At 52.8% G+C, this 19,998-nt stretch overlaps 1 protein-coding gene across 1 annotated transcript in view; it reads right to left on the bottom strand.

Annotated features, from left to right (window-relative positions):
- STX1A (syntaxin 1A) overlaps positions 1-19,998 on the bottom strand; it is a 71,278-nt gene that overhangs the window by 5,749 nt on the left and 45,531 nt on the right. The window contains exons 4-7 of the mRNA XM_053995282.1: positions 12,780-12,854; positions 10,102-10,175; positions 5,525-5,633; positions 257-330 (exon numbers count right to left, since the gene is read on the bottom strand). Coding sequence (XP_053851257.1) covers positions 257-330; positions 5,525-5,633; positions 10,102-10,175; positions 12,780-12,854 — 332 coding nt within the window. The remainder of the gene's footprint in view (positions 1-256; positions 331-5,524; positions 5,634-10,101; positions 10,176-12,779; positions 12,855-19,998) is intronic.

Here is a 19,998-nt window from a genome sequence, read left to right as displayed (position 1 = left end):
CCATGCTGGGACGGGGGGCACCAAGAGAGGGATGAGCAGGAGCTACAGAGCCCCTCCAACCACCCAGGCCAGGCAGTTTGCAGTTTGTTGGATCCAGACTGCTCCAACAGATCCTCAGGCCAGCCCTGAGCCCCTAGGCCCCCTCCTGCATGGGCTGTGTTCATTACTCTCGTACTGAGGCCACTGTGGCAGCATGTCCAGTAGCCCATCCCCTGGGCTGGGGGCTGGCTCAGCTGCAGCTGGTGGCAGTGCTTACCCCAGAGGAGAAGATGGCCGGGTTGCCGCTCTCCAGCATGTCCTCCAGCTCCTCGCTGGTGGTGGTCCTGCCAGCTGCAACCACACAACACAGGTCAGCCCCCCGTCCCCACCACAGGTGCCACAGCCCTACCACAGGGCTCTGCTGGCTCCAGGGTAATTCTCCCACGAGTGGAAAAGAGCAAAGCTTTCAGCCCCAAGAGCACACAGGGCAGTTTGAGGGGCTGCCCTCTCACAGCCGGGCTCTGACACCCCACATTTTAAGGCCATCAAGCTGCCAGCTTGGCTGAGCTCACATAGGAATGCCCACCTGTCCCTCCTGGACACAGCAAGCATTACTGCAGAGCAGGGAGCAGTGCTAAGGGACCAGCAGCCAGCAGCACCCACGGTGTCTGTGAAGGAGGAGGGATGGGGAAGAAGCCACAAGCAGGCACGTTCTGGACAAACCCTGTCCCAGCCAGTTCAACACCATGAGGACACTGGGCTCAGCTGGACTGCCCAGGTTTTGCCCCAGCTGCTGTGTGACAGAAGCCAGGCTCTGTCCTTCCCCCTGTGGAAAAACTCTCCATATCTCTGGGGGCCTCCAGCCCTATGGTTCTTCTAAAAACAATTCACCCATACCATGTGGTTCCTTCCCTTCCCCGCCCCATACAGCGGAGAGAGAGGCTGATCCCTCCATGGTGGCACTGACCCCTGCATTAGCTGCAGTGAATTTCTTGGGCTAGCAGCCATGTGGGACACATGGAATTACAGCCAAACAGATGAAGATGCTGGGGAGGGCACTGGGGCTGCCCAGTGGGATGGGGAGGGGGAGCAGGTCACCTGAGACAGGGCAAGTGACACCCCACTGGTGTGAACAGGGCAGTCAGGCAGGAACAGCTAATGGAGAGACTCCACCAGGCTTGATGGAACCAAAACCTGCAGAGCAGGGCTGGGGCCTGTAGATGCTCCCCTGTGACATGCTGCCTGCAGCCAGTGGTACTGAAAGGACAACAGCATCCTCCAGGATGAGTCCAGGGCACCTCAGAGTGGGAGAAATGGGGCAGAGCAGAGCTCTCAGACACGTGGGCAGAGGCTGGAGCTCCGTGTGAGGCTGGTCTAGACAACTATGACCTGGTAGTGACCCCAAAGCCCTGAGAAGCTGCTGTTTTGAGTCACATAATAACCTGAGGGGGTTCACAGATGTGAGGCCTGAGCTTTGTCACCTGTGTACTCAGGGATTTCAGGATCAGTCAAGCTCCCCACCTACCCCAGCTCCAAGAAGGGTCCTCAGAGGAGAAGGGTCCCCAGGAGGAGAAGGGTCCACAGTCCATTTCCAGACACCATTACATGCTTTAGAGTGACAGAGCATCACTGCCACCAAGGATGACCCACGACAACCCTTGCCAGCTTTTCCTGCTGTTGGCTCCTCGCTCTGGGCTGACACCGCCCTGCTCCCAGAAAGGGAGAACAAGGGACCAAGCAAACAAATTTACAAACCCTCCTGATGATGTGCCCAGCTCTGAGCAGTCACTGGCTCAGTGATGAGGGGGAGCATGCCAGGTGCTGTCCATGGAGAGCTGCTTGCTCTGCCAAATGCCAGCCCTCGAGGCAGTCCTGAAGGGCTCCAGGAGATGCCACATCTCTCATGGGCTGGGATGGGATGTGGGATATATGTTCTCATCCTATCCTTCCTGCTGCCTCACTCCCCCTAATGCAGAGCACAGGGATGGCAAAAGCTGCATCGAGGTGAAGGATGAGAGCAAAGGCATTGCATGGATTAACACCTGGACAGGCAGTGCTGGCCTGGCCAAGGGCCACAGCTGCTCAGGAAGAACTTGCTTTAATGCTGAGCCAAGCCTGGGGCATGGAGACTGCATCTCACCCCCCACCACCCAGTACAGCACCTGCCAAACCATACAACCAACCTGCAGGACCTCAGAGGACTTCCCAGGAAGGCCACTGCCTCCTAACTGGGCTTCATGGTTTGGCTTCCTGGTCTGCCACTAGCTCCTCCACAGCAGTAAAATCAGCTCCAAGTGTCCTGGGTACCTGCCTGATCTGCTGCTCACTTTTCCACAGGGCCATGGCACAGCCAAAAATGGGAGTGAAAGGATGGAGCCACTGCAAGGTAGCACCAAGGGAGAAGAGCCTGGGGGAACACTCCTGCCCCAAAATTTGGTGAAACACTGGAAAATCCTGAGAATTGAACCTTGCCTCCCCAGAGAGCTCCAGAGTACATCTGCCTCTTACTTGGCATCTCTAGCAATTAAAGTTTCTTGGGGAGAAGCAGCTCTGCCAACAAGACAAGCCCAGAGCACGGAGGAAGCTGGAGAAGCAAACTCAGCCCTAAGCTGGCAGGGAGAGAACAGCAAGAGACAGTGCCCAGGTCACTGCAGAGCCACTGGAAACTCTGGGACAGGTGGACGTGAAGCCACTGAGGAGACTTCCCACCTCAAGGCACAGTCCTCAGCCCTGTAATGCCCTGCTGGACAGAATGACCACCCCCATGGACCAGATCCCAGGGGATGGGGCAGAGCAACCGTGTTAGGGTGTGGGGGAAGCTCCCAGGGAAGCTTCTGGTGCCACAGCTCAGTCCCACAGCCCAGCTGACACTGGCTGCCAGTTTGTCCAATTCTGCCTGCAGAAGGTTTATAAATAGGGAAGGCAGCTCAGGGCTGAAGGAGTCCAATGTGCCATGGCCAAATCAGGGCTCAGCTGGGCTCTTCAGGCTGGCAGCATCTCCTGGGCTGGCAGCATCCCTCCTCCCAGCAGCAGGGCTGCACAGGCACCTGCAGAGCCACAGCTGGGGCTCACACTGAGGACAAGGCACCTTTCCAAGGCTGGGATCCTCTGCCTGGAGCTGGCTTTTGAGCTCTTAGTAGACACAAATCCATACAATTCATGGAGAGATGGATAACGCTGTCCTGTCCACCTGCTTGTGAGGGAACAGGTACGAGTGACTGGCCCACTTGGCTGTCATCACCCAACTCAGACAGGTCTGGCACTGCCCATGCTGGTATCAGGACGAGAAGGATTCAGCTACAGAACCCTGTACACTTCATGCCCTCAGAGCTGCTCCTGGTGGGCAGTGTGATGCTGATGGTTACACAGCACAACCTCTGGCACACACAGACACAGCAGTGCCTACACAAGGAGAAGGGAACAGATCATGAGAGGGCTGTGGGGAGCCCCAGGGGGTGGCTACGGCCTGGGGCAGTGACTCTACATCACCAACTCTGCCACTGTCCTACTTGCAGAGCCAGATGTGGTGAGGATGGAGAAACTTGCTGGTACTGGGGAGCCTGCCCAGAGCACCTGAGCAACTGAGAAGTTCCTGCTCCCACCACTTTCTAACTCTGGACTCCTCAGCAGGAAACGAGAGCTGAGGATGTTGTGGAGATCTGTGCAGTCGCCACATCCCAGCTGAGCTCTGTCCCAAAGAGCCTGTGCAGAAGCAGCTGGGGCTGAAGGCCCTGCCTGGGACACCCCAGGCCAAGCAGAGCCCCTGCCCAGGCAGCACTCCTGGTAAAACATCCATAAGCTGTTCCTTTGGATGAGTCTTTTTGCCAGGAAATATTCTCCACTGGCCTGATGGGGGAATCCAGCTCTGGCAAAGGGCTGTGCATAGGGCTGTCCTTCCCCAGCACAGCCCCATCTCAGCTCTGCACCTCTTCTGTAGCAATGAGAAATGCACTTATCTCCCACACTCCTCCACACCTCCATCCTGAAGGGAACAAGAGTCCCTTGCTATCAGGAACTGGGGCACCTCCCCTACACCACACACTGCTCCATGGAGACTCCTGAGCAGCCCTTTCCCCACACCCACCAGGCTCTGTCAGGCACTGACAACCTGGCAGGATGGACAGAGCAGACACAAGAATAACCATGTATCTTCAGGATTTAAGCAGAGCAGCAGAGCCCTCCCAGAATTCAGTAGGAAAACAAGAGGAAGATTTCTTTCAGGTCTGCATCCAATCAAGGACAAGGCTGAGTCCTTCCAAACCTCCTCTCTCAGAGGGAGGCACGGGGATACCTTAAATTCCTGTTCACATGACAAGCCACTCCTCAGCTGTCACTGCAGGGTGATGTTGGCTGAGGGATGAGTCAGGCAGCTGGAGCAGTGACACATGCTGCTTTACAGCAAACTGGCAAGCTCTTGTTGAGCCTCGTGTCAGTCAGCCTTCCCATGCAGCCTGTTAGTATTAGACATCAGAAAGACTAATCTGAACTAAGGTTAAGGCTTGCACAGCTGTGTCTCCTTCCAGCCCTCCACAGAAATTCCCACACCCCACAGCACCCAGATTCCCAGACTAATGAAGCACATTCCCACAGGTGACCACCAAGGACACCAGACTGACTCACAGATCTACTGTCATTATTCACAGTGAGTTGTTGGAGGAAAGAAAAACATCCACTTGGTTGTTAGGAAAAAAGGAGGACTAAGTTCAGAGCCTTCCATCCTGATGACAAACCCCACAACATGTCTGGAAGTGAGATTATTTGCAAAAATCTCCTTTAATCTCTGCATGCCCTGGCTTCCCCCTTGATTATTCCCCTAATTACTTGGTTCCTCTTTGCTGGGAGATAACTCCTTTGCTCTAAACTATCCAGGTATCACTGACTGCCCAGAAGAACCATAAGGAGAGTGTTTCTACAGAGAGGAAGGACTGGACTGCTCCTAAGTGATGGGCTCTGGATGACTCAGAGATCTCAGTGCCACAGTAGTGTCACCTGGGTGAGGTGTCACCAGCCTCAGAGGTGTCACCTGAGGTCCACCCTTGACCACAACATAATGGCTGGGCGCAGAGAGGTGCCTGAGGCAGCACTGAGGCTCCTGCTCTTCCTGTGCAAGGGAGACCATCAGGAGCAGAGAGTGCTCCCATCTCAAGAACTTCCTTCTCTGTTTTCATGTTTAGCTTAGTTCATCCTGAAGAAGAGCGCCCTGAGGAAGTACACACAGGAATCAGGAATTCCCACGAGCTTCTTTGAATTAAAAATTAGCTGCAAACACAGAAGAAATCCCTCTCCTTGCGATGCCTGTGCTCTCTCTGCAGCATTTTGGGATGCACTTTGCTGGATGCACGTTGCCACTGAAACTCAAGGTCCCACCCCAGGTCCATCTCCCACAGGAGCCGTGGTCCAGCCGCTCCCAGAGGCTCCTGTGCATCCCAGGTTTTCCCAGGAACTCTGCTGGGCTGTGGGAGCAGCTCTGATCCATTGGGAGGCAGTGCAGGACGTGCCCCCTGGCACACACAGCACAGCTGTGTCCCATGGCAGGGTTACTCACTGATCTCCAGCTGCCTCTGGATCCTGCCCTTGCAGCGCTCCCGGTAGTCAGTCTGCGTGGCGTTGTACTCGGACATCACCTCCACGAACTTGCGGGACAGGGTGGAGTGCTGGGAGGGAAGAGAAGGAGACAGGGAGCTGAGGGCTCCATCAGAGGGAGAGCCCTGCTACCCCTGCAGCAGGGAAGCACCTCCTGCACCTCCAACCAGCCCAAAAGCATTTCCAGCCCAAAAGCTGCTGCAGAGAGCGTGACAGAGCACAAAGGAGGCAGGTGGCAGCAGGTGACACATCCCCAGGGGAGTGGACCAGAGGCATCCCTCATCCAGCCTACCTAAGCACAGCTTCCAGCCCCAAGAAGATACCCTGGGAGGCTGGCAGCACCCTCCTTGCACTACTTGTGCCTAGAAAGCCTGGAGGCCATGGCAGTGCCCTGGGTTGAGCCCTGCCTGCCATTGCCATGCTGCTGGGACATGCCAGACCCTGGACAAGCACAGCATGGACCCATGGGGATCACTCTGCATTGCTGGGGGCAACAGTACCCAGCCCTGCTCAAAGGCACAATCACAGAATCATTTAGCTTGGGAAAGACCTCCAAGATTCTCATGTCCAACCTGTGACCAATCCCCACCTTGTCACCCAGCCCAGAGCACTGAGTGCCACCTCCAGTTGTTCCTTCAGCACCTCTGGGGATGGGGACTCCACCACCTCCCTGGGCTGCCCCTTCCAATGCCTGACCACCTTTTCAGTGGAGAAATTCATCATGATGCCCACTGGCACAATGTGAGGCTGTTTCCTCTTGTATGTCCCTTGTCCCTGTGAGCAGAGCCTGACCCCCACCCAGCTGCCCCCTCCTGCCAGGGAGTTGTAGAGAGTGAGAAGGTCCCCCCTGAGCCTCCTTTTCTCCAGGCTGAGCTCCCCCAGCTGCTCCTCATCCAGACCCTTCTCCAGCTCTGTTCCCACCTCTGGACAGTCTCTGCACTGTGCCTGGTACCAGCAGCACCCAGATGTGTTGGTGCAGGTGTTCCTACACCTGGTGCAGCCCCAGCCAGCACAGCCCCACGTCCAGGAGGCAACACAGGTGACATCTCCAGGCTATGCTGCCACTGGCTCTGCAGCTATTCTAAGCCAGCACCAGCACAGTATTTATGGAGAGCCTCAGCTCATCTTCTCCCTCCTCCACCACACACCTCACACTAATGCCCCTGGCAGCTCCAGCTCCATCTTCTGCTTGAGAGGTGCTGGCCCAGAGCAGTCACAACAGCTCCCAAACAGCTCAAACTCCAGCAACAACGTGATGTGCCATCCAAGCCACTCTTCTGCTGCTCCAAAATTGTTTTTCCTAAAATCCACTTCATTCTCATTCAGCTGAAAACTATCAACATATGTTGATCTGGAGTCAAAAATAGCCTGGGTGCTGAGTGACACCCTTCCTGCTCACTAGCACACCATGCTACACCTCTTTTGCTTAAGAAATTACTTAACTCAGTGTTTATTTTCTCAGATTGTTATTTTATGTTCCTATGAGCATCCCACATGTCTACAATATGCATTTGATTTTTGAAGGAATATGGAGATTTGTGCAAAATCAGCGGGAAAAAAGCATTTTAAATGGCTTTCAGACATTACAGAAACCTACCTGAATATTCACAGCAAATAAAAAGCATATCAAAATGTACCTTGTGACTGAACTCATTAAACAGAAAATATTAACTCAAGTTAGGAAAAGGATTTGTTTCACTCAGGTCTAGCAACTCTGCACTCCCCAAACATGGACAAAGCAGCCCAAACAGGATTTCCAAAGAGCTGATGAAAGCTCTGGGTTTTCAGAGTGGGCTCTGAGAGCCCCCAGAAGCACACACTGAAACTGGAGTCCTTGCCCTTCATGTGATTAACAGGAAGGTATTTTTGAAGTGTTTCTCCCATGGGGTAATACACAAAATTTGTATTTATATATATAATATATACTTATATATGATATATACTTATAGAAACATGGAAAATACTGTCTGGGAACCTCTGGGAAGTTGCATCATTGGCTGCATTTCTGGACTAGGGATGCCCTTAGGAATTGTGACCCCTGTACCTGGGTCTGCTGCAGGCAGGTCCAGGTCTGATGAGACTCTTCTGTCTGGAGATGACCACAGCAAAGCCAGAACATAAGTCCATAATCCTAATGCTCAGCTACTCCTAGTTTACAACACGTTAACAAGGGGGAATCAGCTCCTCGTTCCTTCTTTTAGTCAGTGTTTAGCTAATAGCAATTCCATACAAACTGAAGAAGGCACAAAAACCTACAGAAACACCAAGTTTTCAAGCACCAGGCATGTCTAAATCAGCTCTCCAGTCTGGCTGATCCCAAATCCCATACAGAATGTGGGAAGGGAGGTGAGAGCAGGCCAGGCTTTGGGAATCCACAGCTGGAACTGGTCAGTGTCACAGCAGGAGGACAAAGGTGGTGGTGACCCAGGTGGGGCACAGGACAAGCGAAGACAAGCTGAAAGAAGCAGGGTCTGCTCAGCTGAAGGTGACAAAGCTTAGAGAGATCCTTTGGTTACAATAACTCAGAGGGAGCAAAGAAAGAAGCTGGAGCAAAATTCATCTTGGAAGTGCACAGGAGCAGGAAAAGAGATGAGGGACAAAGCTGGGACATGGAATTCCCATATTAAGGGGGGGGAAATCTTCGTAAGAGTGGTCAAACACAGAACCAGGGCCCAGAGGACCCATGTCTGTGGTGTCTCCATCCCTCTGGATACTGGGGAGACAAACACCTGCAGGAGCTCAGAGTCAGGGACCAGCCAGGTCAGAAGCCAAAGCTCCACAGTGGAGCAGTGTCACATTGCCCACCTCAGGCTCTGTGCCATGGCCAAGAGGTGCTCCCCTGCACCCAGAGAAATGCTGAGAAATGCCCAGATTGCAAGAAAACTTCACAACTCCCAGACTGAGGGAGTTTGGGTTTTTTAGCCTGGAGACGAGAAGGCTCTGGGGAGACCTTAAAGTCATTTCCAGTGTCTAAAGGGGCTCCCAGAGAGCTGGAGAGGGACTCTGGACAAGGGTCTGGAGTGACAGCACGAGAGGGAATGGCTTCCCACTGCCAGAGGACAGGGTTAGATGTGATATTGGGAAGAGATTTTTCCCCATGAGAGTGGTGAGGCCCTGGCACAGGTTGCCCAGAGCAGCTGTTGCTGGCCCATCCCTGGAAGTGTCCAAGTCCAGGCTGGATGGGGCGTGGAGCACCCTAGTCTAGCAGGTGTCCCTGCCCTTGGCAGTGGGTTGGACTGGATCACCTTTGAAGGTCCCTCCAACCCAAACCACTCCATGGCTCTGTGGTGGAGCACAGCCCTGAATCCCACTCTCCCACATACCAAGATGACATCTGAACCACAGAGTTCAACACAGACCAAATCTAAACCCTGCTCCAACCCACAGCTCTGGGTTATGCAGTTCCCATTTGGGGCCACCTCTGTTTTCCCCAGACACTGCTGAAGTAAAGCCTTGTCCTGAGAAACAAGGGCACAGCACAGCCAGTACCAGGGGCCACACCACTGACTGCCACCTCCCCTCCCTGCCACTGGCACCTGCACCTGGCATGACATCAGCTCTTGAGGGGCTTGCACAGAGGACAGAGCAGAACCCCTCAGGGCTTCCCAGCACTGCTGTCAGCACACAGAAGTGTCTCCAGCGTGGGAAGGGAAGGTTTTCCTTGGATGGGATCTGCTGACAGCCTGACACTGCCCAGCTGCAACAGAGCTCTGTCCACTCTGGATCCCTTCTGGAAGGAACAGAAGAGCTGCCCTGCATCAGAACTTGCTGCTTTCCTGCTGCTGCACCATCCTTTGGCTCTGCCATGCCCCAGCAATTCCCTGTCCCGCCTGCCCTAGGGACAGGTGGGCCCTTCCCCTCCCCCAGGGCCTGGGGCTGAGCTGGGACAGCATCTCCCTGCTGTGCAGGGCTGGAGGGTGCTCGGGTTCCAGCTGGGACCTGCACCTGCAGAGCTGCTCCATTACCATCGCTGCTATACTGATCTTGCACCAACCGTGGATGGGAGAACAGGCTTCCTGAGTGGCTTCCCAGGCTGAGGAGGAGATAAACTACAACAGCCAAAACTCCTCCAGCACCACTGCAGAGCATGCAGATATCAGGGCTTTTTGTGTGTGCATAACCTCCTGTGAGAGCCACAGAGCTACATCTGCATCCCAGCCCAGGTGATGAAGAGCAGCACTGGCTGCTCCTGTTGCCTTTATCCCTTTAATGGTTTGCTAAAACACATTCTTGGTTGCAGAACAGGGCTCTGAGATGCTTTGTCTTCACCCACATCCCCCAGTAGAGAGGACTCAGCTCTGCAGCAGTGCAAGGACAGATTCCAGGCTGGAGCAATGGCTGCATCCCACAGGGTGCTCTCTCACCAAAGCATCACCAGAAAGTAAAAATTACACACCAGCTCTGCAGGGCTGGGCAGGAAGACAGAGCTTCAGCCAGAGAAATCCACTCCACAGCTGAGCACAGGCCTCCTCTCCCAGCACTTCCTGAGATCCCTCAGCTGCCACTTCCCACTCTCCCCTTCCTGGTGCAGAGGCTCACCTGAGTTTTCCTTATCCGCAGGTCAGCCGATGACCTGTTCAGTCCTTCCTCTTGTTCGATGCTCTGCTCAATGCCTGGTCAGGGCAGAAGGACACATTAGTTTGTGCTGTTTGGAGAACAACCACAGAATCATTAAGGTTGTAAAAGACCTCCAAGATCATCAAATCCAACTTTCCACTGATTACCTCAAGCCCATTAAACCACACTGCCCAATGCCACATGTACTCATTTTTTGAACACTTCCAGGGATGGTGACTCTACCATCCAGAGCACCTATTCCAGTGCTTAACCAAAGGCAAGGGATTGCTTGGCAAAGGGACTGTGAAAGACTGGATCAAGGAGCAGCTGGTCTTGGGCACTTCCCAAATCCTGACTCCATTCAGCCTGGCAGCAAAGCCCTGTTTCATGACTGCAAAGCACCTGGTGCCCGGCCACTGGCTGGGATTTGGGGCTGAAAGGGCAGCACTGTCACCCCCAGGCTGGTGTGCCAGGACTGCCACATAAAATCAATGTGATTGCTTAGGTTTGATTGCCAGTATTCAAACAAATTGGAGAGCTGTTTCCACCAGAGAGGCAGGAGGAGAAAATCCAGAGCTGAAGTGTCTCTGCAAAATACCAAACCTCAAGACTCCTCCAGGGAACCTAAAAATAGCAGCTCCTCCAGCTGCCTGGACTGGCACAGGGAGTACCCACCATGCTGGCATGAGTGCCCTGCACTGTGCTGAGCACCCATGGAGCAGCACAGGGATCTGCCCCTTTAATTAGGAAGATAATTGACATGAAGCCCTCACTGCCCAAAGCCTGTGAGCCATGGCAGGGAGGAGCACTGTCATGTCCCACGGTGCTTTGGGCAGGAGGGCTGGCACAGAGCAGGACCATGCAATCCTGCCCCATTCCTGGAAGTGTCCAAGGCCAGCTTAGACAAGGCTTGCAGCATCCTGGTGTACTGGGAGGTGTCCCTGTCCATGGCAGGGAGTGAAATGAGATTATCTTTAAGGCCTCTTCCAACTCAAAACCATGCCATCATTCCAGGATTCTATGAAAGCTGCTCCTCAAGGCCAGCTCAGGACATACTAATTCAAAGACTTAATTGCAGGGGCTTATAAAACTTGGAAGAAAGCTCCCATCAGCAGGCTGGCCAGTGTGCAGAGACACACATCTCCACCTAAACCAGCCACGTGAGCTGGTGGCATCCCTGGAGTCTGGCTGAAGAGCCCATTCCCAACACTGATGTCCCACAGCTCTCAGAGCCCAGCACTTTCCATCCTGGAGCAGGTCCCTCAAGCCCAGCACAGGGCAGGTTCCTCCTGCAGCAGGGCTCACCCTCACCCTCCAGCAGAGCTCAGTGTATTTCATCAGTGACTGGGCTTCCTTCACTCGTCACAGAGCACTCCCCATTCCCATGGAATGGTATTGGCAAACACTGGGCATTTCTGACAACGAGTAAAATCACATTTTCCCAAGAAGCTAGTAATTAGAATTAGCCCCTGCATGAGTAATGTCTGGCCTGAAGAAGTCAGTTTGTTGTCAGCAGATGTTGTTTTTGATCAGTCCTGACTGTTTTCTGTCACTGATCATGCTGGCCATGAGGCGATTTGAGACAAAGCACAAGGACTAGTCATCTGCTGCTCCAGGTAAATATGATACCAGAGAAGCTTTTCTGGAGGAAGGAAACAGGAGCCTGTCCTGCAATCCTTCAGGCTTTCAAAGTCCCTTGCAAAACACTGAACAAAACACTTATGGAAAAGGATTTATGTTTTTTTAAGGCCAAACCCTATCACCAGAGATCCCAGTGTGTCCAGGGCCATAGGAATGGATCCCTTGGACTATGGAATAGATAAGATGGCCCCTGGCTCTCCTTCCTGCCTCTAGTTGAGATCATGTGCTAGGAGGACAAAGGGAGCATGGGAACAACAGAGGTACAGGTCTCCTGGCCCACACATGGGACATGGCCACACCAGTGGTGACCTAATGAAGGGCTCCAGGCATATCTGAGTCCTCCATGACTGTGAGACTTCCACAAAACCCTGGGATTAGTGAGGACACTGCCACCTTGGGGGAAGCACCAGCTCCTCTCCTACCCTTCAGACACAGCCAGGTCTTCTGCACCAATGCAAACCAAATCCCAGACTGATGTCCAAGACCACCACTGACAAATATGAGGTGCCAGGGGTGACCTGTCTCCTGTCTCAAGATGCTGTCATCCTTTCAGGCTCCCTCAGTCCCCTGGGGTCCAGTCTTGGAATTCTGGGTTGTCTGAGTGCTCCAGCACAACCCTGACCACCCAGACAAGGGTTGACAGCCACCTTGTTCTCACACCTCAGAGACTGACTGACTCTTCCAATAGTGGCAACGGAAGGTCACATCCTGCACCACATCCCACAGGAGCGCCTGTTCACTCACCCAGACCTGAAGAGAACCTTTGGCTAAGGTTTGCCCAGTGTCCAACCCCTGCCAGCAGCGTGGCCCAGGCCTCAGAGCCCACCTGGCTCCTGGCCCCATTCCCTCAATTCCATTCTGGGAACAGGGCACAAGGGTGCCAATTCACAAAGGGCAGATAAAAGCATCTGGAGGGTACAGCAGAGAGGGAAGGTGATGCTCATCCCTGGGAGTATTTCCAGCCTGGGACAAGAGTGCTCAGGCAGAGCCCCACAGCTCCATCACAGGCCAACACTCACTCTTTAGCTTGGAGCGCACTTTGTTCGCCGTCTTCTTTATGTCAGACATCAGCTCTTCCAGCTCCTCTTTCGTTTCTGGGGAGAGAGGAAAGAGCAAACATGGATGTGCTGCAGACACCACTAAACTCTGCTGCACTGCAGAGTGTAGAGAACGTAGCTGTGAGCACTTCAACTCCCTAACTGGAAATATTTCCAACCCCTGACTGAAAACACTCCCAATTCCCAGACCAGGAGTGCTCCCACATCCACACAGGGAACACTTCCACCCCCAGACTGGGAGCACTCCCACATCCAGACAGGGAACACTTCCACCCCCAGACTGGGAGCACTCCCACATCCAGACAGGGAACACTTCCACCCCCAGACTGGGAGCACTCCCACAATCCAGACTGGAACCACTACCACCACCCCATGCTCCGTGCTGGACTCTCCCCACACTCCTGAGACCTCCAGCTGCTTCCAGCTCTGGGGCCCCAACACAGGTGTTAAATTGAACAAGAATGAGGTCGGGTTAGACATGGGGAGGAAATGTCAAACCATGAGGTTGGTGAGGCCCTGGCACAGCTTGCCCAGAGAAGCTGTGGCTGTCCCACCCCTGGAAGTGCCTGAGGCCAGGCTGGATGGGGCTTGGAGTAACCTGATCTAGTGGAAGGCGTCCCTGCCCATGGCAGGGGGTGGAACCTTTCAAATTCCCTTCAAACCCAAACCATCCTGTGGCTCTGTGACCATATACAGGCTCCTCTCCCAGAAACCAGCGTGTCCTGAAAGAAGCCAGGATTTGCAGATGTGCCCCTCACCAATCTGTGCCCCTCTGCACAGCAGCAGGGCTGGAGCAGGGGCACAGCCCCAAGCCCAGAAAGCTGGGACCCAACTGTGGTCTGCCAGTGCAGCTCTCCCTGCTGCCACCCCAACACTCCCTCTTGATTTTGATGAGATTGATACTTAATTAAATAAAACTCTGTTTAATAGAGCTGAGGCATATTGACTGACTCATGTCAATGGTTCCGATGGCAGCTGCCAGTCACAGGAATAATTAGAAAATCCTGATGATGGGAATGTTTTGGGGGAAGGTCCTATTGTTCTGGAGGCTGTACAAATTCCCATCCCTGAGCTACAAGCTTCAGCACTATTAGGAAAAGGAGAGAAGGAACACATCTGTGAAGTCTTTCACCCCAGGATATTTGCTGGAGAATGGGCACAAATGCAGTGGAAGGAATAGGACATTTTCAGTTTAAGTTCTTATTTAAGTGACTAATTTTTTTTCCCCATTCTTAAAAAAACACTTGTAATAATAAGAAATAAAGAAATAATAACAAACTGTAACATGAAGAAATCTCTTGAAAGAATTTGCAATAATAGGAAAGCAATAAAAATAAGAAACTGTTATAATAAGAAATTAATAACCGCAATAATAAGGAATTAATAAATATTTCTTAATAAAGAAATAAACCAGCCTGGGCTGAGTAACTCCCTGCAGCCATCCATGCTGGGTAAGCAGACAAGGACCAGGAGTACTGGAGACAACAGGCTGCCATGGACACGGGGATGGGCTGGGAGCTGGCACTGTTCACCTGGAAAGAGGAAAGCCAAGGGGGCTCCTACTGTGGTCTGAGACCACCGTGCAGGAGGGTGGAGAGAAGCTGGGGCCAGGTGTCCTACTGCTCCTTGGAGGTGACATTCAGCTTCCTACTGAAGCTTGGAGGTGCACAGGAAGAGGACAAGCAGTGCTTGACCAAGCTGGGACAAGCAAAATGCAAATTAGATATTGAGAAGAAAAACATCCATGATGGTGGTCAAATACCAGATGCAGAGAAGCTGTGGGATGTCCATCCTTATGGATATTCAGCACAAGGCTGGGTGAAAGGCTGACCACTGGACCTGCTGGAGGAGACTGGCCAGGGACCTCCAAGGTCCCTTCCCACCCATATCCACCTTCAATTCTATTGAAAATTTCACATAACTCACTGCCATGTACTTCCCTTCTCCCTGTCAGCTCGGGCTGAGGGATCCCCCCTCTATTCTGCTCTTGTGAGACCTCACCTGCAGACCTGCTTCCAGCTCTGAGACCCCAGCCTGGGAAGGATGTGGAGCTACTGAAGCAAGTGCAGAGATGCTCTGAGGGCTGGAGTCCCTCTGCTCTGGAGCCAGGCTGGGAGAGCTGGAGGTGTTCAGCCTGGAGAAGAGAAGGCTCTGGGTAGACCTCAGAGCCTCTTCCAGGGCCTGAAGGGGCTCCAGGAGAGCTGGAGAAGGACTGGGGACAAGGGCCTGGAGGGACAGAACACAGGGAATGGCTTCCCACTGCTAGAGGGCAGGGATGGATGGGGTATTGGGAAGAGATTGCTCCCTGTAAGGGTGCTGAGGCCCTGGCATAGAGTGCACAAAGCAGCTGTGGCTGCCCCATCCCTGGAAATGTTCAAGGCCAGGTTGGACAGGGCTTGACCAGCCTGGTCTAGTGGAAGGTGTCCCTGCCCATGGCAGGGGGATGAGATGGGATGAGATGAGATATGAGATGGTCTTTAAGGTCCATTATGATTGTGTGACACACTGCCATGAAGCTGCCACTGAGCACACACAGGACAAGTGCTGAGCATGGGCCTGTGCTGGCCACTCAGGGAGCCAGCAAGGGCCAGAAGACCACACTGATGGAAGGAGAGGACAGAGAACAGGGCTGGGTGCCTTCCCTCAAAATATTTCCAACAGAGCAGCATGAAGATCACTCCTTCTGGCTTGATTTGAGTCACAGGCCATGTGAGGATTACTTGGCGGCCTGGCAGGCAGAGGCTGCCCAGACAATTATTTTCACATCCATGCTGTCTGTTTAAGTGACTCACTCAGATGTATTTAACCATTCCCAGAGAGTGACATACAGCCACGGGAAGCTGAAGTACCACAACACTGCCGTGCTATGGCCAGCATCCCTTCATGCCAGGGTGGCACTGAGGGGGCAGATGGGATGTTTCAGAGGATGAGTCAAGCTCCACACATCCCATAGCTCACCCAGGATGTCTGCTCCATTCCCACTGGCAATGAGCACAGTGAGAGCAGAGATGTCCATCCCCATGGCCACGTGTCTCCAGTCTCTGCTGGGAGAGAGGAATCTTTGGTCCAAGGTCGAGTCTTACACCCCTGAGAAGCCCGAAGCCCCAGGGCCTGCTGTGACCTACCTGGGAGGGAGCTCAGGCAGTGCAGGGAGCAGGCAGGTTTGCAGGCAGGGGCACAAACTCTTTCTCCTCCCTCTGCCAACAGCTAATGAGGCCCCAGTGTGACAGAGAGCAGACACCCAGCCCAGGCTGGTAACACTGCAGGCAGGCAGGAGATGGCAGGCAGGAACAGGAAGGCAAAAGAAGATAGGAGCAGGCAGGAGCAGGCAGGAACAGGCAGGAATAGGCAGGAGCAGGCAGGAATAGGCAGGAGCAGGCAGGAATAGGCAGGAGCAGGCAGGCAAAAGCAGACAGGAGCAGGCAGGAGCAGGCAGGAACAGGCCGGCAGGCAGAAACAGGTGGACAGGAGCAGGCAGGCAGGAAGGAGCAGACAGGATCAAGAGTGAGCAGGCAGGAGTAGGCAGAAGCAGAAGGGAGGAACAGGCACACAGGAAGGAGCAGGCAGAAGCAGGCAAAACAGCAGGCAGGAGAGCAGGCAGGTGCTGGCAGGCACAGACCTCCACCCTTCACAGGTACTGTCACTGTATCTCCCTGGACATTGTGGTGACAGTGACTTTGCTTAGGTGCTCAGCCCTTGACTCTTTCCTAGGACTAAGAAACCTCACCTCGGCAACCTTCAAGTCTTTATTGACAGTTACCAACCAAAATCATCAAGAAAAGTGCAATTCTGAGCTAATTCCCAGCTGAGTTACCTGGCAAAGCTGGAAGGATCTTTTGGCAAACACTTAGCTCTATCAATAAAAAATGAAAGAAGATCCTGGGAACAGTTCCTTGAAGAAAATTTAAAAAAAAAAAAAGTTTCTTTTTTGTCTAGGAACTTTCATTTATGGAATGTTGGGTATTTGTTAAAGGTGAATGCAAAGAGGAAGCACAGGCCTGAAAGCCCCACAAGGATCATCTGGTCTCTGGGAGCAAATAATAAGGAATCCTTCCTAGGAACTCTAGGGAGTTGGCACAAACATTTTCCACAGCGTTTCACAGCCTTAAAGCAACACAAATGAAATCTGTTTTACAAGGTACTAGTGATGAGATTGGCTAGAAAGGTCCTGAACCTGGGCCAGGGCAATCCCCTGTGCCAGAACAGACTGGGGGATGGATGGATGGATGGATGGATGGATGGATGGATGGATGGATGGATGATGGATGGATGGATGGATGGATGGATGATGGATGGATGGATGGATGATGGATGGATGATGGATGGATGATGGATGGATGATGGATGGATGGATGATGGATGGATGGATGGATGGATGGATGGATGGATGGATGATGGATGGATGATGGATGGATGGATGATGGATGGATGATGGATGGATGGATGGATGGATGGATGGATGATGGATGGATGGATGGATGATGGATGGATGGATGGATGGATGATGGATGGATGATGGATGGATGGATGGATGGATGGATGGATGGATGGATGGATGGATGATGGATGGATGATGGATGGATGGATGGATGATGGATGGATAGATAGAGATGGATGGATGATGGATGGATGGATGGATGGATGGATGGATGGATGATGGATGGATGGATGGATGGATGATGGATGGATGGATGATGGATGGATGGATGATGGATGGATGGATGGATGGATGGATGGATGGATGGATGGATGATGGATGGATGGATGATGGATGGATGGAGAGCAGCTCTGTGGAGAAGGCAAAGTCCCATTTGCCAAAAGAGATTTAGTACATCAGTGACCTCTGTGCAGTCCTTCAGTTCCCAAAGGCTGACATTTATTCTTGGAAACAGAGCTCAGAGTTTCACATTGCAACTTATTGATTCAAGCTGTGGAAAACAGGAACAAGAACATCAGATGCTGACTCAACCCTTTCCTAATTTTCTAGATTTTTTTTCAACTCTGGCCAACACAACCACTTGCAGCAGGTATGACAGAACATGGAAAAGGCAGAGGGGGACAGGAGAGAACTGCTCAACCCCTGCTCCAAGCAGAGCCAGGCCTGTCCCATCCACGCAGGAGCAACACAAGGAGCTTCAGCTGCCTGCCAAGCTGTAGAAAGAGGAAATGGCAAGGCCATCCATCTGCCTGTGCCAGGAGCAGGGCATGGGAGACAACCAGTACTGCCAGGAAGAACCAGAAGCCCTGGGATTTTTAACTTCCTGTGTGCCAGGAACAAATCCTGTGCAAGGTGCAGCAAGGAGAGACGCTGCCAAGGCTGAAGGTCAGTGCAAAATGTCCAGGTTTTTACAAAGGAGCAGAACAGAGATGATGCACAGAAGGGCCTGAAAAGCTTGTGGGATCCCCTGGGATGAAAGGTACACCCTGAAACACCCCTCATTCATCCACCTGCCTGTGTTCTGGGGTGATCCAGAAGAGATTAAATTGTAGCTTTTGACTTTTTACATCATTAAAAAGGAAGCAGGTGAGATCACAGAATCCTAGAATCATAGGGTGGTCTCGGCTGGAAAGCACCTTGAAGATCATTCCAACACCCTGCCATGGGCAGGGACACCTTCAACTAGGCCAGGTTGCTCCAAACCCTGTCCAACCTGATTTTGGACACTTCCAGGGATGGGACATTTAACTGAGTTCCTATAACATATTTGTAGGAAATTAAAAGCTGGCACCATCAGTGAAATTGCATTTATATAACAGCATTTGATACCAGTGGTGATGGATCCTGTTTCCCAAACTCTCGACTCCCAACAGGATCACCACAGGCTGCCAGGCCAGACCTATCACTGAGCAGGACAGTCTGGGGCCACTGGCTGGACACTGGGGGCTTTCTACCAGTAACTGGGCTTGTAACAGCAGAGTGGCCATGGGCATCCTCATGTACCAAGCCCAGCTCAGCCCTTCCATATCCTGCTGCTGAGACAGCTATCCTGAACACCTTCAGAATGTTCTCATTCTGTGGTCACCTTCCTCTGACTGTTCCTGCTGCTCCAAACTGGCCTCAGAGCTGGAAAATTCCCACAGGAGGCCAATCTCAGGATGAAAGGAGAGCTGTGCTATGTGTTAACCACAGAGTCACTGAATCATCAAGGTTGAGAAAGACATTCAAGATCATCAAGACCAACCTTTCACCAAATGGTTTTTACCATGCCCACTAAACCACAGCACCACACATCCAGTTGTTCACTGAACACCTCCAGGGATGGTGACTCCACCACAGTCCTGTGACAAGATTTAAACACTCTTTCAGTGAATTTTTTTTTCCCTAATATCCAATCTAAACCTCCCCTGGCACAACTTGAGGCTGTTTCCTCTTGCCTTGTCCCTTGTTCCCTGGGAGCTGAGCTTGACCCCCACCTGGCTGCCCCCTCCTGTCAGGGAGCTGTGGGGAGTGAGAAGGTCCTCCCTGAGCCTCCTTTTCTCCAGACAGATCTCCCTCAGCTGCTCCTGGTGCTCCAGACCCTGCCCCAGCTCCATTCCCTTCTCTGGACACACTCCAGCCCCTCGATGTCTTTGTTGCAGTGAGAGGCCCAGAACTGGACACGGGATTAGTGCCCAGCACAGAGGGATGGTGCCTGCCCTGGTACCAACAGCTTCTTCTGCAGCCACTTGCTGGCTGTTTATAACTCAGCAGCACCAAAGGACCTTGCTCACACCAAAGAACCTTGGTTTGGTGACAGCCCCATGCAAGGGTGGCAGAGCAGAGCCAGTGCAGTGCCTTGCTCTGGTTTCTGTTTTCAGAGGAAGTTGGATCTCATTTTTTTTTCCCAATTAACACTGAAACACCAGTTTGTAAACAGTGAGGGACAAAGGAGCGTCATGTGTAAATGACATAATTAATGCCTGTACACTGACATGAACTTGAACCCAACTCCTGGCTCCCAAAATCAGCTGCCCACCCTGCCTGCAGAGGGCTCATGGAGCCTCCTGCCTCCAACTCAGCAGCAAACCCAGACCCACAGCTCATCTCCGGCATCCTCAGCCCAACACATTCCACATTGCCTTTCCAGCTTCCAGCTCCACTGGAGCGGCTGTTGGGAAAGCAGGAGGTCATGGAGCTGGCAGGAAACAGCTCAGAGCAGGGGGAGTTTGGGAGATTTTTTAATTAAAAGCAGGCAAGGGA

Source organism: Vidua macroura, chromosome 20, assembly GCF_024509145.1.
Source record: "Vidua macroura isolate BioBank_ID:100142 chromosome 20, ASM2450914v1, whole genome shotgun sequence".
Taxonomy (NCBI): Eukaryota; Metazoa; Chordata; class Aves; order Passeriformes; family Viduidae; genus Vidua; species Vidua macroura.
The sequence above is the reverse complement of the archived record's forward strand: the minus strand, read 5'-3'. Positions and strand labels throughout refer to the sequence as shown.